Source organism: Homarus americanus, unplaced genomic scaffold, assembly GCF_018991925.1.
Source record: "Homarus americanus isolate GMGI-L3 unplaced genomic scaffold, GMGI_Hamer_2.0 scaffold14581, whole genome shotgun sequence".
Taxonomy (NCBI): Eukaryota; Metazoa; Arthropoda; class Malacostraca; order Decapoda; family Nephropidae; genus Homarus; species Homarus americanus.
Genome location: NW_024739677.1, coordinates 82,566 through 100,853, shown reverse-complemented (window position 1 = coordinate 100,853; position 18,288 = coordinate 82,566). Strand labels below are relative to the sequence as shown.

Sequence of the window (18,288 nt, the reverse complement as noted above, 5' to 3'; positions counted from 1 at the left end):
ATCTGGTGGAAACGTACTCCAACGTAGAGTCCAGCAACGACGATAATGAAGAACCTTTGGCAGCTTAAAAGTATTATGCCCTAGATAACTTAGATTCGTTACTGATACAGCAGTGCGCTTGGAACCCCCGAAATCTACATGATAACCAAGGGGTGAGTGGCTACTGCACGCCCGGGTACTCTTTCGGCCCAGTGTTCGGCGAAGACGGTTCCTATATTCCACATGAGCAGGGACAGAAAGTCTGAAGTGACGATGAGATGAAGACAAATAAACACCTTCCCACCTCCCATACTCTCCCACCTCCTCATCCCATCCCCTAGTCCATCCCCCACATTCTCCTTCTCTCCCTTTCCCCTTCTCCCTCCTCCTCTCATCTCCTCTTTTTCCTCCCAAGAAGCAGTTAAGAAGACGAGGAGGGAGAGAAGAATCTTTCCACCGCCTGGGACTCCAACGAATGGCAGAGTATTAACCTCCCATTAAACCGAACGAACATCAAAGTATTGGTTGAGTAAGTCTATGAGCACCGGTGGAAGGTAACTGGTATGGTAGTGGCTGAGGGGCTAATGATTTCTAAGTTGATTGTGCTATTTCTCAGCAAGTTCGGTGGTAGTTCAAAAATTTAGGAGAACATTCTCAAAGCCCAATGTGTCCTCGCCTCTTCTTCCCACGAACTGGAGGAGCAAACGCATTTCTCCTAGAACCTTCGTCTACGACAACAACGGTAGTATAGAAATTGACTATGCGAAACTATCGATAAAAAATATTGAGGAGACTTTTCCCAATTTTGTACATTTCATTTTTATTTTCAGCCGGGCAAAACCATGACCACCAAATTAACGTGAAAATTTCCCCGAGAATTAATAATATTTCCCCAAAAATGATCTAAATTTCTAATTATTATGCATTATATTATTTTTTGTCAACCTTTATGCATAAAAACTCTCTCTCTCTCTCTCTCTCTCTCTCTCTCTCCCTCTCTCTCTCTCTCTCTCTCTCTCTCTCTCTCTATTGTTGTTTAAATTTGTTTGTGTGTGCTTGATTGTGTGTGAGTGTGTATTTAACCATGTGCATGTGTGTACTTCCTTGAATGTGTACATATTTGTCCCACTACAGGAGGATGTCCATTTTTGTGTAGATGTCCGTGGAATTGAGGAAGCCTCCATGTGCGTCATGAAAATCTACGCGCCACCATATACACTACATCTACTACACCATCCTCTACACTACATCGACTACACCATCATCTACACTACATCTACTACACCATAATCTACACTACATCTACTACACCATCATCTACACTACATCTAATAAACCATCATCTACACTACATCTACTACACCATAATCTACACTACATCAACTACAACATCATCTACACTACATCTAATAAACCATCATCTACACTACATCTAATAAACCATCATCTACACTACATCTACTACACCATCATCTACACTACATTTAATAAACCATCATCTACACTACATCAACTACACCATCATCTACACTACATCTACTACAACATCATCTACACTACATCTAATACACCATCATCTACACTACATCTACTACACCATCATCTACACTACATCTACTATACCATCTTCTACACTACATCAACTACACCATCCTCTACACTACATCTACTACACGATCCTCTACACTACATCTACTACACATTTAAGATAACTCACTCTATTCCAGGCTGACTATAAATCGCTACCGTAGTTGGTAATCTGCTCAGACAATTTATGGTGTCAAAATAATTGCTAAAATATTTGAATCAAAAATGTGTCACAGGTGTGTAACGCACAGGTGTGTAACGCTCAGCTGTTTGGTGATATGTCTAATAGTGTTGAGCCTAAGTGGACACGAGGCCAAAAAGATACAGTCACTGCTCGGGCTGACTGATGAAGACATTGTCGCACTTCATTGGTGGACGAGTAAGCAAATGACTGTGGCGGACATGGACAAAATTGCTCGATATTTTGGTTATCATTTGACTCCGATAAAAGATGACTCCAGCAAAGAAAACTTGTTCGCTGAGTCCATTATTTTTGAAAAAATTTACCACAACAGGTTTGGAGAGGTATTCATGCAAACCAATGTGCAAAACGTTTACACCATCAGAGAGCCTGACGACGGCATCACAGAGTAGGACTGGGAAGAATATATTGCAAAAAATTTTGAAATCGACGAAGAGTACAACAACCGTCTGGAGGAAACGTACTCCAATGAAGAGTCCAGCAACCTTGATCTGGAGGATACGTCCTCCAACGTAGAGTCCAGCAACCTTGATCTGGAGGATACGTCCTCCAACGTAGAGTCCAGCAACCTTGATCTGGAGGATACGTCCTCCAACGTAGAGTCCAGCAGCCTTGATCTGGAGGATACGCACTCCAACGAAGAGTCCTGCAACCTTGATCTGGTGGAAACGTACTCCAACGTAGAGTCCAGCAACCTTGATCTGGAGGATACGCACTCCAACGAAGAGTCCAGCAACCTTGATCAGGTGGAAACGTCCTCCAACGTAGAGTCCAGCAACATTGAACTGGAGGCAACGTACTCCAACGTAGAGTCCAGCAGCCTTGATCTGGAGGATACGCACTCCAACGTAGAGTCCAGCAACCTTGATCAAGTGGAAACGTACTCCAACGTAGAGTCCAGCAACATTGAACTGGAGGCAACGTACGCCAACGTAGAGTCCAGCAGCCTTGATCTGGAGGATACGCACTCCAACGTAGAGTCCAGCAACCTTGATCTCGTGGAAACGTCCTCCAACGAAGAGTCCAACAACATTGAACTGGAGGCAACGTACGCCAACGTAGAGTCCAGCAGCCTTGATCTGGAGGATACGCACTCCAACGTAGAGTCCAGCAACCTTGATCTGGTGGAAACGTCCTCCAACGAAGAGACCAGCAACATTGAACTGGAGGCAACGTACTCCAACGTAGAGTCCAGCAGCCTTGATCTGGAGGATACGAACTCCAACGTAGAGTCCAGCAACCTTGATCTAGTGGAAACGTACTCCAACGAAGAGTCCAGCAACCTTGATCTGGTGGAAACGTACTCCAACGTAGAGTCCAGCAGCCTTGATCTGGAGGATACGTCCTCCAACGTAGAGTCCAGCAACCTTGATCTGGTGGAAACGTCCTCCAACGAAGAGACCATCAACATTGAACTGGAGGCAACGTACTCCAACGTAGAGTCCAGCAGCCTTGATCTGGAGGATACGAACTCCAACGTAGAGTCCAGCAACCTTGATCTAGTGGAAACGTACTCCAACGAAGAGTCCAGCAACCTTGATCTGGTGGAAACGTACTCCAACGTAGAGTCCAGCAACGACGATAATGAAGAACCTTGGCAGCTTAAAAAGTATTATGCCCTAGATAATCCTAGATTCGTTACTGATACAGCAGTGCGCTTGGAACCCCCCGAAATCTACGATAACCAAGGTGAGTGGCTACTGCACGCTCCGGTACTCTTCGGCCCAGTGTTCGGCGAAGACGGTTCTATATTCCACATGAGCAGGGACAGAAAGTCTAGCGACGATGATGAAGACAAATGGAACACCTTCCAATCTCCCATACTCTCCCCACCTCTCATCCCATCCCTAGTCCATCCCCCACATTCTCCTTCTCCCCTTTCCCCTCTTCCCTCCCCTCCTCTCATCTCCCCTCTTTCCTCCCAAGAAGAAGAAGACGAGGAGGAGAAAGAAGAATCTTCCACCGCCTGGGACTCCAACGAATGGCAGAGTATTAACCTCCCATTAAACCGAACGAACATCAAAGCATGGTTGAGTAAGCTCCATGAGCACCGGTGGAAGGTAACTGGCATGGTAGTGGCTGAGGGGCTAATGATTTCGTTGATTGCATATTTCCTCAGCAAGTTCGGTAGTTCAAAAATTCTAGGAGAACATTCTCAAAGCCCAATGTGTCCTCGCCCTTCTCTCCCACGAACTGGAGGAGCAGTCTTACTCTCCCCTAGAACCTTCGTCTACGACAACAACGGTAGTATAGAAATTGGACTATGCGAAACTATCGATAAAAAATATTGAGGAGACTTTCCCAATTTTGTACATTTCATTTTTATTTTCAGCCGGGCAAAGCAAAACCATGAATCACCAAATTAACGTGAAAATTTCCCGAGAATTAATAATATTTCCCCCCCAAAAATGATCTAAATTTAATTATTATGCATTATATTATTTTTTATCAACCTTTATGCATAAAAACTCTCTCTCTCTCTCTCTCTCTCTCTCTCTCTCTCTCTCTCTCTCTCTCTCTCTCTCTTACACGCAGTAAATTACTTATAATGGAGAACTGTTCTGTTTTAGAAAAAATTGCTCAAATGAAGTCTTAAACTTTTATTATGAAAAATACAATATTTTGTAATACGTATATTAGGGGGCAGTGAAATTTTGCTCAAAGCTGCACTCTTCAGGTATTGTTCCTTATACATATCTAAGACTCCATGCCAAATTTGAAGCTGATATGTCGAGGTTTAGTCTGCCGCATTTTCTACTGAAATTTTTAAATTTACCTACAGTACTAGCCAAACAGCCGCTGTGGCGGTGCAATGTTCTGTTCAGTGTTTATCAACTTTTTTTTTCATATCTCTTATTTCATTTAAGTTGTCTTGTTGCAGATGAGTATGGTGTTATGTCTATATTGATTATCAGCCTTTTCTCATTTCATTTCTCAATGTTGTGTTACTGTACTGTAATGTAGGGGAAACCTGGGTAAGTTGGCGCACTTGAAATTATTCAAATAGTTACCGTTAAGCAATTCACACCGCAGGAGTGTGACGGATATCACCTGGCATGTAATTGTGTTATAAAAGTTCCCAAACGTGAGGTGCAGTTTCTCCTTGACCAGCGAGGTGATAGGAAGATGAAGATTGCAGGGGTTGACATGAAAGTGACGAAGATGTGGGACAGAGTGACGGCAAGAGAGAAGCATGATACGGACAGAGTTAGGAGACAGCTTGAGCAAAAACATAGATATCTGGTCGCTGGAGATATTCCTTATGTTGAGGATAATTCAGATGATTCAAGAGATATTCCTCTCGTCAATACTGATGCTGATTTTGTCCCTGATCCAAGGGCTCTGACAGACACCAGTTCACAGAACCGGACAAGACTCCCTACACTGGCTGCCGCTTGTGACCGATACTTGATTAGTGATTATGCTGGAGCTGCCATTGCTACTGCCACCTTAACTGACTATGGCATTATCACAAAGGATGACAAGAGTCAGGTTATTGGACCACATAAGCTGCGGGATGCGAGACAAAAATACCGATTTAAGAGGCAAGAAATTGAGATGGCTAGTTTAGATAATTTGACGTCACTCTATTTTGATGGTAAGAAGACCGCCACTCGTGTGATGATAAAGAATGAGAAGACCGAGAAATGGAGTTCGAGGATGATGGTGAAAGATCATTATGTCATCATGGTTGAGCCTGGCAATGAATATCTCACACATGTGACTCCCAAGACTGGACACGGAAAGCAGATTGCCAAAACTATTCACGAGTTTCTGGTGGAGAAAAATCTAACCCAGCAGCCCATTGTGTGTGTTGGTTGTGATGGAACCAATGTAAATGTAGGATCAGAAAATGGAGTCATTCATCATCTTGAAATGTTACTTGGTCACCCGCTCCATTATTTCATATGTCAGCTTCACGGAAATGAGCTGCCTTTCCGCGCAGTTTTTTATCACTATGATGGTAAACCAAGTGGTCCTGAGCATTGGCGTGGTCCCATTGAAAAGCAGATCAAGGAGTCTTTGTCTGAGCTTCCAGTTGTCGCCTTCCAGCCAGTCAGTTTCCCTGATTTCCCTGTGTTTAATGATGAAGTGGAGAAAGATCTGTCCCGGGATCAGAAATACCTGTATAGGATTTGTAAAGGAGTTATCACAGGTGTTGTTGAAGATGACTTGGCTGCTATTGAGCCAGGTCCTCCCTGTGTGTCAAGGTGGAACACCTTATGGAGTAGAATCCTCAGGCTGTATGTAGCAACATCAAGACCCAGCCATGAGTTGAAAAGAATTGTCATTACAATAATAAAGTTCAGTGCTCCAATGTGGTTTTACATCAAGATACACCCTTACGTAACACACGGCTCAAGGAACGTATTCCAGTCCCTGCTATATATGAAACACCTGAATAGTGAGGAGGAGACGATAGTGAAGAAGGCTGTCCAGAGAAATGCATACTTCGCCCACACAGATCAACTTCTTCTTGGTATGTGTGCAGATGAGGACATGACTGTTAGAGAAAAAGCTGTCTCAATGATAAGAAAAATTAGAGAGGAGAATCAGCAAAAGGAAGAATGCACTGGCAGATCTGAAGAGGAGGAGGAAGATTCTGATGCTGCTGTTGACGAGAATTTGTTAAACTATACTGATGAGGAGGGTAAAGATGGAGATGGGAATGAGGATGTGGCTCCTGTAGTCAACATGAGAAAGGTGGTGACTCCGAAACTAAAGTGGCAAGCAAAAAACTATCATTCCATGATTAACTGGAGGAATGAACTCAAGACTGAGCCTCCTTACATTGCTTCTCTGTCAAATCTACAGGTTAATGACATTCTTGAGACACCATTAGTGGTGCCCAAGTGGCCAAACAGCACTCAGGCGGTCGAGAGAGGCATAAAAGTGATGACTGAAGCTTGCACTGAAGTGACGGGATACGAATCGAGAGATGGATATATTAGGCAAAGATTATTGTCTAGGAAAATGATGCCAAGGTTCCGCACAAAAAAGAATTTCAATATGAACTTGTAATGATTTTCTATACGGTGTACCTGTAAAATAACATGTGAATTAAATCGATGTCACCCATGTAAAATTTATCATTATCCTGGAAAACATTAAATGACACCTAATTTTTGGTATACACTAAAAGTTGACAAAAAGTCGTTCGCGATGCGGCAGGGTAAGTATGCATGAAATGGCATGAACTTTTGCACAGGTGTTTGTTACAGCCATACAAACGATGCCTGAAAAGTGCAGCCTGCAACTCAAATAAAAGTGTTTTTTCCCTGCCCCCATATACGTCGTATATACTTCACCAACCACTGTTAAACTTAGTGGAATTGTGGTGGTTAAGTAAAGCTCCTTTCAACGCTGTTAACCTAGTTTCTCCGTGAAGAAAACAAAATCCCTCATTGACACTTTCCATTAAATCAGCATAATTATTCCTTTTCATAATAATCAAATTTCCCCCCAAACTGCCATTTTCCTAGATTTTCCCTAAATCCACTCCAATTTCCCGGCCAAGGAACTTTTTCACCAAAACTGGGAGCTCTGATTATTATTACAATTATTACACAACTACTACTGCTGCTGTCCGTCAGTTTTTTGTCTGCCTTGGCTGTGTTCTCAGCCTGACCTGTGTTACCCTCTCAGTCTGACCTGTGTTATCCTCTCAGTCTGACCTGTGATACCCTCTCAGCCTGACCTGTGTTACCCTCTCAGTCTGACCTGTGTTATCCTCTCAGTCTGACCTGTGATACCCTCTCAGTCTGACCTGTGTTACCCTCTCAGTCTGACCTGTGTTACCCTCTCAATCTGACTTGTCAAATATACTACAGGACTAGGCGTGTGTCTGTCTGTCTGTTATGGGCAGCCGAAACGTCACAATCGTTTTTCATCAAACTTGGTGGAAAAATCGCAAAAAATTCGTAGAGTGGACCAAACCTGGTCCCATGACGATAGTTTCTTTAGGAAGGCATTAATTAACCATTTTATTTACGATGGAAAACGATGTAAGTCTATGGACTTGGCGCATCCCAATTAACAATGCAAGTCTACGGACTTGGCGCACCCTCATTCACTGTACGCTGTCAGCCGGACGGCGAACCTGGCACGAAGGGCCCACTGTCATACAATACAATACAAAACAAAACAGTACAGTACAGTACAGTACATTACAGTACAATGCCACACAATACCATACCATACAATACAATACACAACGAACTCTAAATATTTGTAAGAATAAAACATAATTATATAGACATGTAAAACTCACAACTTGATAAGATATCCGTAAGACATTAGCTATTGGAAATGTGATTAAATGTTTTGTCATTAATCCAGTTTGAAATGTACCGGTATTGGTGGTACAATCCTAATGGTCTCTAATCCTGTTGATTAGGTGAGGTTAATCTGGGTTTATTGAGATTAAAGATTAGGTGTGGGGTTTATTTTACCTGTGTTAGTCTCAGGTACGACCCGTATTATAACAACCAGGACCATGATTATAACAACCAGGACCAAGATTGTAACAACCAGGACCATGATTATAACAACAAGGACCATGATTATAACAACCAGGACCAAGATTGTAACAACCAGGACCATGATTATAACAACCAGGACCAAGATTATAACAACCAGGACCATGATTATAACAACCAGGACCAAGATTATAACAACCAGGACCAAGATTGTAACAACCAGGACCATGATTATAACAACCAGGACCAAGATTATAACAACCCATGAGGATAACAACGAGGTTATAACAACCAGGACCATGATTATAACAACCACGACCATGATTATAACAACCGACCAGATTATAACAACCACGACCATTAGTTATAACAACCACGACCATGATGGCCACGACCATGATTATAGACCAAGATTGTAACAACACGACCATGATTATAACAACAACGACCAATAACAACCAGGACCATGATTATAACAACCGACCATGATTATAACAACCGACCAACTGATTATAACAACCAGGACCATGATTATAACAACCACGACCACGATATAACTAGCACGACCATGATTATAACAACCACGACCATGATTATAACAACCACAACTATGATATATATTATAACCACGACCAAGATTATAAAAACCACGATTATAACAACCACGACCATGATTATAACAACCACGACCATTATTATAACCACGACCATGATTATAACAACCACGACCATGATTATACAACACGACCATGATTATAACAACCACGACCATGATTATAACAACTACGAATATGATTATAATAACCATGGCCATGATTATAACAACCACGATCATGATTATAACAACCACGACCATGGTTATAATAACCACGACCATGATTATAACAACCACGACCATGATTATAACAACCACGACCATGATTATAACAACCACGACCATGATTGTAACAATCACGACCATGATTATAACAACCACGACCATGATTATAACAACCACGACCATGATTATAACAACCACGGCCATGATTATAACAACCTAGGTAAACTGTACCACCGGGCTCGCCACCGGGCACGAAGGGCCCATGATCACTTGTCTAATATACTATAGGACTAGCCGTGTGTCTGTCGTCTGTCTGTCTGTCTTTTGTTTTGGGCAGCAGAAACGGTACAAACGTTTTTCATCAAACTTTTTTGGAAAAATCGCAAAAAATTCATAGAGTGGAACAAACTTGGTCCCATGTCGATGGTTTCTTTAGGAAGGCGTTAATTTGTCATTTATTTACGATGGAAAACGATGCATGTCCTATGGACTTGGAGCACCCCAATTAACCATGCAAGTCTACGGACTTGGCGCACCCTCATTCACTGTACGCTAGCCAAGCCCGAGCGTTCAAACTTTCACTGGGCATGAAGGTGCCCGCAATCACTTGTTATCACCTATACCACAATCCCCTTACGACCTTCTAGCCATCACCCCCCCCCCCTTAACAATAACAACACTACAACACCTCTCTCTCACAACCACAACATTCATCCGTTTTCTGATGAGTGGTGTGTTATGATGTTAGGGAAAACTAAACTATTTTTCATACTTTCACCAAAACTGAAATTAATCGTTCACGTGACCTCAAACAACGCCACATGGATGGGAGAAAGAAAAAAAAACATGTTCTGTACACGTTGAATGCAATGTCCTGTCTGGTTCATTGTCTCAGGGTGGGTGGGTCCATGGGCTGGTTGGGTCCATGGGCTGGGTGGGTCCATGGGTTGGGTGGGTTCATGGGCTGGGAGGGGACTGGTCTGTTCCTCCTCCCATGGGCTATATGACGCGACGCTAGCAAGGTAATTATGCATGTTATCACCACCGTGTCTGTCAATATCACGACAGATGTTCATCTCTGAATACCACCATTCTAACCTACTCTCTCTCTCTCTCTCTCTCTCTCTCTCTCTATTGTTGTTTCAATTTGTTTGTGTGTGCTTGATTGTGTGTGAGTGTGTATTTAACCATGTGCATGTGTGTACTTCCTTGAATGTGTACATATTTGTCCCACTACAGGAGGATGTCCATTTTTGTGTAGATGTCCGTGGAATTGAGGAAGCCTCCATGTGCGTCATGAAAATCTACGCGCCACCATATACACTACATCTACTACACCATCCTCTACACTACATCGACTACACCATCATCTACACTACATCAACTACACCACAATCTACACTACATCTACTACACCATCATCTACACTACATCTAATAAACCATCATCTACACTACATCTACTACACCATAATCTACACTACATCAACTACAACATCATCTACACTACATCTAATAAACCATCATCTACACTACATCTAATAAACCATCATCTACACTACATCTACTACACCATCATCTACACTACATTTAATAAACCATCATCTACACTACATCAACTACACCATCATCTACACTACATCTACTACAACATCATCTACACTACATCTAATACACCATCATCTACACTACATCTACTACACCATCATCTACACTACATCTACTATACCATCTTCTACACTACATCAACTACACCATCCTCTACACTACATCTACTACACGATCCTCTACACTACATCTACTACACATTTAAGATAACTCACTCTATTCCAGGCAGACTATAAATCGCTACCGTAGTTGGTAATCTGCTCAGACAATTTATGGTGTCAAAATAATTGCTAAAATATTTGAATAAAAAATGTGTCACAGGTGTGTAACGCACAGGTGTGTAACGCTCAGCTGTTTGGTGATATGTCTAATAGTATTGAGCCTAAGTGGACACGAGGCCAAAAAGATACAGTCACTGCTCGGGCTGACTGATGAAGACATTGTCGCACTTCATTGGTGGACGAGTAAGCAAATGACTGTGGCGGACATGGACAAAATTGCTCGATATTTTGGTTATCATTTGACTCCGATAAAAGATGACTCCAGCAAAGAAAACTTGTTCGCTGAGTCCATTATTTTTGAAAAAATTTACCACAACAGGTTTGGAGAGATATTCATGTAAACCAATGTGCAAAACGTTTACACCATCAGAGAGCCTGACGACGGCATCACAGAGTAGGACTGGGAAGAATATATTGCTAAAAATTTTGAAATCGACGAAGAGTACAACAACCGTCTGGAGGAAACGTACTCCAATGAAGAGTCCAGCAACCTTGATCTGGAGGATACGTCCTCCAACGTAGAGTCCAGCAACCTTGATCTGGAGGATACGTCCTCCAACGTAGAGTCCAGCAACCTTGATCTGGAGGATACGTCCTCCAACGTAGAGTCCAGCAGCCTTGATCTGGAGGATACGCACTCCAACGAAGAGTCCTGCAACCTTGATCTGGTGGAAACGTACTCCAACGTAGAGTCCAGCAACCTTGATCTGGAGGATACGCACTCCAACGTAGAGTCCAGCAACCTTGATCAGGTGGAAACGTCCTCCAACGTAGAGTCCAGCAACATTGAACTGGAGGCAACGTACTCCAACGTAGAGTCCAGCAGCCTTGATCTGGAGGATACGCACTCCAACGTAGAGTCCAGCAACCTTGATCAAGTGGAAACGTCCTCCAACGTAGAGTCCAGCAACATTGAACTGGAGGCAACGTACTCCAACGTAGAGTCCAGCAGCCTTGATCTGGAGGATACGCACTCCAACGTAGAGTCCAGCAACCTTGATCAAGAGGAAACGTACTCCAACGAAGAGTCCAGCAACCTTGATCTGGAGGATACGTCCTCCAACGTAGAGTCCAGCAACCTTGATCTGGAGGATACGTCCTCCAACGTAGAGTCCAGCAGCCTTGATCTGGAGGATACGCACTCCAACGAAGAGTCCAGCAACCTTGATCTGGTGGAAACGTACGCCAACGTAGAGTCCAGCAGCCTTGATCTGGAGGATACGCACTCCAACGTAGAGTCCAGCAACCTTGATCTCGTGGAAACGTCCTCCAACGAAGAGTCCAGCAACATTGAACTGGAGGCAACGTACGCCAACGTAGAGTCCAGCAGCCTTGATCTGGAGGATACGCACTCCAACGTAGAGTCCAGCAACCTTGATCTGGTGGAAACGTCCTCCAACGAAGAGACCAGCAACATTGAACTGGAGGCAACGTACTCCAACGTAGAGTCCAGCAGCCTTGATCTGGAGGATACGAACTCCAACGTAGAGTCCAGCAACCTTGATCTAGTGGAAACGTACTCCAACGAAGAGTCCAGCAACCTTGATCTGGTGGAAACGTACTCCAACGTAGAGTCCAGCAGCCTTGATCTGGAGGATACGTCCTCCAACGTAGAGTCCAGCAACCTTGATCTGGTGGAAACGTCCTCCAACGAAGAGACCATCAACATTGAACTGGAGGCAACGTACTCCAACGTAGAGTCCAGCAGCCTTGATCTGGAGGATACGAACTCCAACGTAGAGTCCAGCAACCTTGATCTAGTGGAAACGTACTCCAACGAAGAGTCCAGCAACCTTGATCTGGTGGAAACGTACTCCAACGTAGAGTCCAGCAACGACGATAATGAAGAACCTTGGCAGCTTAAAAAGTATTATGCCCTAGATAATCCTAGATTCGTTACTGATACAGCAGTGCGCTTGGAACCCCCCGAAATCTACGATAACCAAGGTGAGTGGCTACTGCACGCTCCGGTACTCTTCGGCCCAGTGTTCGGCGAAGACGGTTCTATATTCCACATGAGCAGGGACAGAAAGTCTAGCGACGATGATGAAGACAAATGGAACACCTTCCAATCTCCCATACTCTCCCCACCTCTCATCCCATCCCTAGTCCATCCCCCACATTCTCCTTCTCCCCTTTCCCCTCTTCCCTCCCCTCCTCTCATCTCCCCTCTTTCCTCCCAAGAAGAAGAAGACGAGGAGGAGAAAGAAGAATCTTCCACCGCCTGGGACTCCAACGAATGGCAGAGTATTAACCTCCCATTAAACCGAACGAACATCAAAGCATGGTTGAGTAAGCTCCATGAGCACCGGTGGAAGGTAACTGGCATGGTAGTGGCTGAGGGGCTAATGATTTCGTTGATTGCATATTTCCTCAGCAAGTTCGGTAGTTCAAAAATTCTAGGAGAACATTCTCAAAGCCCAATGTGTCCTCGCCCTTCTCTCCCACGAACTGGAGGAGCAGTCTTACTCTCCCCTAGAACCTTCGTCTACGACAACAACGGTAGTATAGAAATTGGACTATGCGAAACTATCGATAAAAAATATTGAGGAGACTTTCCCAATTTTGTACATTTCATTTTTATTTTCAGCCGGGCAAAGCAAAACCATGAATCACCAAATTAACGTGAAAATTTCCCGAGAATTAATAATATTTCCCCCCCAAAAATGATCTAAATTTAATTATTATGCATTATATTATTTTTTATCAACCTTTATGCATAAAAACTCTCTCTCTCTCTCTCTCTCTCTCTCTCTCTCTCTCTCTCTCTCTCTCTCTCTATTGTTGTTTCAATTTGTTTGTGTGTGCTTGATTGTGTGTGAGTGTGTATTTAACCATGTGCATGTGTGTACTTCCTTGAATGTGTACATATTTGTCCCACTACAGGAGGATGTCCATTTTTGTGTAGATGTCCGTGGAATTGAGGAAGCCTCCATGTGCGTCATGAAAATCTACGCGCCACCATATACACTACATCTACTACACCATCCTCTACACTACATCGACTACACCATCATCTACACTACATCTACTACACCATAATCTACACTACATCTACTACACCATCATCTACACTACATCTAATAAACCATCATCTACACCACATCTACTACAATTACAATCTACACTAAGGATCAACTACAACATCATCTACACCACATCTAATAAACCATCATCTACACTACATCTAATAAACCATCATCTACACTACATCTACTACAATTCATCATCTACACCACATCTACTACACCATAATCTACACTAAGCAATCTACTACACCATCATCTACACTACATCTAATAAACCATCATCTACACTACATCGACTACACCATCATCTACACTACATCTACTACACCATAATCTACACTACATCTACTACACCATCATCTACACTACATCTAATAAACCATCATCTACACTACATCTACTACACCATAATCTACACTACATCAACTACAACATCATCTACACTACATCTAATAAACCATCATCTACACTACATCTAATAAACCATCATCTACACTACATCTACTACACCATCATCTACACTACATTTAATAAACCATCATCTACACTACATCAACTACACCATCATCTACACTATATCTACTACAACATCATCTACACTACATCTAATACACCATCATCTACACTACATCTACTACACCATCATCTACACTACATCTACTATACCATCTTCTACACTACATCAACTACACCATCCTCTACACTACATCTACTACACGATCCTCTACACTACATCTACTACACATTTAAGATAACTCACTCTATTCCAAGCTGACTATAAATCGCTACCGTAGTTGGTAATCTGCTCAGACAATTTATGGTGTCAAAATAATTGCTAAAATATTTGAATCAAAAATGTGTCACAGGTGTGTAACGCACAGGTGTGTAACGCTCAGCTGTTTGGTGATATGTCTAATAGTGTTGAGCCTAAGTGGACACGAGGCCAAAAAGATACAGTCACTGCTCGGGCTGACTGATGAAGACATTGTCGCACTTCATTGGTGGACGAGTAAGCAAATGACTGTGGCGGACATGGACAAAATTGCTCGATATTTTGGTTATCATTTGACTCCGATAAAAGATGACTCCAGCAAAGAAAACTTGTTCGCTGAGTCCATTATTTTTGAAAAAATTTACCACAACAGGTTTGGAGAGGTATTCATGCAAACCAATGTGCAAAACGTTTACACCATCAGAGAGCCTGACGACGGCATCACAGAGTAGGACTGGGAAGAATATATTGCAAAAAATTTTGAAATCGACGAAGAGTACAACAACCGTCTGGAGGAAACGTACTCCAATGAAGAGTCCAGCAACCTTGATCTGGAGGATACGTCCTCCAACGTAGAGTCCAGCAACCTTGATCTGGAGGATACGTCCTCCAACGTAGAGTCCAGCAACCTTGATCTGGAGGATACGTCCTCCAACGTAGAGTCCAGCAGCCTTGATCTGGAGGATACGCACTCCAACGAAGAGTCCTGCAACCTTGATCTGGTGGAAACGTACTCCAACGTAGAGTCCAGCAACCTTGATCTGGAGGATACGCACTCCAACGTAGAGTCCAGCAACCTTGATCTCGTGGAAACGTCCTCCAACGAAGAGTCCAGCAACATTGAACTGGAGGCAACGTACGCCAACGTAGAGTCCAGCAGCCTTGATCTGGAGGATACGCACTCCAACGTAGAGTCCAGCAACCTTGATCTCGTGGAAACGTCCTCCAACGAAGAGTCCAGCAACATTGAACTGGAGGCAACGTACGCCAACGTAGAGTCCAGCAGCCTTGATCTGGAGGACACGCACTCCAACGTAGAGTCCAGCAACCTTGATCTGGTGGAAACGTCCTCCAACGAAGAGACCAGCAACATTGAACTGGCGGCAACGTACTCCAACGTAGAGTCCAGCAGCCTTGATCTGGAGGATACGAACTCCAACGTAGAGTCCAGCAACCTTGATCTAGTGGAAACGTACTCCAACGAAGAGTCCAGCAACCTTGATCTGGTGGAAACGTACTCCAACGTAGAGTCCAGCAGCCTTGATCTGGAGGATACGTCCTCCAACGTAGAGTCCAGCAACCTTGATCTGGTGGAAACGTCCTCCAACGAAGAGACCAGCAACATTGAACTGGAGGCAACGTACTCCAACGTAGAGTCCAGCAGCCTTGATCTGGAGGATACGAACTCCAACGTAGAGTCCAGCAACCTTGATCTAGTGGAAACGTACTCCAACGAAGAGTCCAGCAACCTTGATCTGGTGGAAACGTACTCCAACGTAGAGTCCAGCAACGACGATAATGAAGAACCTTGGCAGCTTAAAAAGTATTATGCCCTAGATAATCCTAGATTCGTTACTGATACAGCAGTGCGCTTGGAACCCCCCGAAATCTACGATAACCAAGGTGAGTGGCTACTGCACGCTCCGGTACTCTTCGGCCCAGTGTTCGGCGAAGACGGTTCTATATTCCACATGAGCAGGGACAGAAAGTCTAGCGACGATGATGAAGACAAATGGAACACCTTCCAATCTCCCATACTCTCCCCACCTCTCATCCCATCCCTAGTCCATCCCCCACATTCTCCTTCTCCCCTTTCCCCTCTTCCCTCCCCTCCTCTCATCTCCCCTCTTTCCTCCCAAGAAGAAGAAGACGAGGAGGAGAAAGAAGAATCTTCCACCGCCTGGGACTCCAACGAATGGCAGAGTATTAACCTCCCATTAAACCGAACGAACATCAAAGCATGGTTGAGTAAGCTCCATGAGCACCGGTGGAAGGTAACTGGCATGGTAGTGGCTGAGGGGCTAATGATTTCGTTGATTGCATATTTCCTCAGCAAGTTCGGTAGTTCAAAAATTCTAGGAGAACATTCTCAAAGCCCAATGTGTCCTCGCCTTTCTCTCCCACGAACTGGAGGAGCAGTCTTACTCTCCCCTAGAACCTTCGTCTACGACAACAACGGTAGTATAGAAATTGGACTATGCGAAACTATCGATAAAAAATATTGAGGAGACTTTCCCAATTTTGTACATTTCATTTTTATTTTCAGCCGGACAAAGCAAAACCATGAATCACCAAATTAACGTGAAAATTTCCCGAGAATTAATAATATTTCCCCCCCAAAAATGATCTAAATTTAATTATTATGCATTATATTATTTTTTATCAACCTTTATGCATAAAACTCTCTCTCTCTCTATTGTTGTTTCAATTTGTTTGTGTGTGCTTTTGATTGTGTGAGCAGTGTATTTAACCATGTACATTTCCTAATGTACAACCAACACAGGAGGATGTCCATTTTTGTGTAGATGTCCGTGAATTGAGGAAGCCTCCATGTGCGTCATGAAAATCTACGCGCCACCATATACACTACATCTACTACACCATCCTCTACACTACATCGACTACACCATCATCTACACTACATCTACTACACCATAATCTACACTACATCTACTACACCATCATCTACACTACATCTAATAAACCATCATCTACACTACATCTACTACACCATAATCTACACTACATCAACTACAACATCATCTACACTACATCTAATAAACCATCATCTACACTACATCTAATAAACCATCATCTACACTACATCTACTACACCATCATCTACACTACATTTAATAAACCATCATCTACACTACATCAACTACACCATCATCTACACTATATCTACTACAACATCATCTACACTACATCTAATACACCATCATCTACACTACATCTACTACACCATCATCTACACTACATCTACTATACCATCTTCTACACTACATCAACTACACCATCCTCTACACTACATCTACTACACGATCCTCTACACTACATCTACTACACATTTAAGATAACTCACTCTATTCCAAGCTGACTATAAATCGCTACCGTAGTTGGTAATCTGCTCAGACAATTTATGGTGTCAAAATAATTGCTAAAATATTTGAATAAAAAATGTGTCACAGGTGTGTAACGCACAGGTGTGTAACGCTCAGCTGTTTGGTGATATGTCTAATAGTGTTGAGCCTGAAGTGGACACGAGGCCAAAAAAGATACAGTCACTGCTCGGGCTGACTGATGAAGACATTGTCGCACTTCATTGGTGGACGAGTAAGCAAATGATCGGGACATGGACAAAATTGCTCGATATTTTGCTATCATTTGACTCCGATAAAGATGACCTGTTAAAAGAAAACTTGTTCGCTGAGTCCAGCTATTTTTGAAAAAATTTACCACAACAGGTTTGAGAGGTATTCATGCAAACCAATGTGCAAAACGCGTTTACACCATCAGAGAGCCTGACGAC

At 43.1% G+C, this 18,288-nt stretch overlaps 1 protein-coding gene across 1 annotated transcript; it reads left to right on the top strand.

Moving 5' to 3' along the window:
• Positions 1-2,160: 2,160 nt before the first annotated feature.
• Positions 2,161-17,043, top strand: LOC121874966 (the record flags this gene model as incomplete). Its single annotated transcript, XM_042379316.1, has 6 exons — positions 2,161-3,618; positions 10,996-11,085; positions 11,354-13,063; positions 14,851-14,940; positions 15,209-16,540; positions 17,023-17,043. Coding segments are annotated over 6 exons (4,701 nt in total), but the record flags the coding sequence as incomplete, so codon positions are not given.
• Between the last annotated feature and the right edge of the window lie 1,245 nt (positions 17,044-18,288).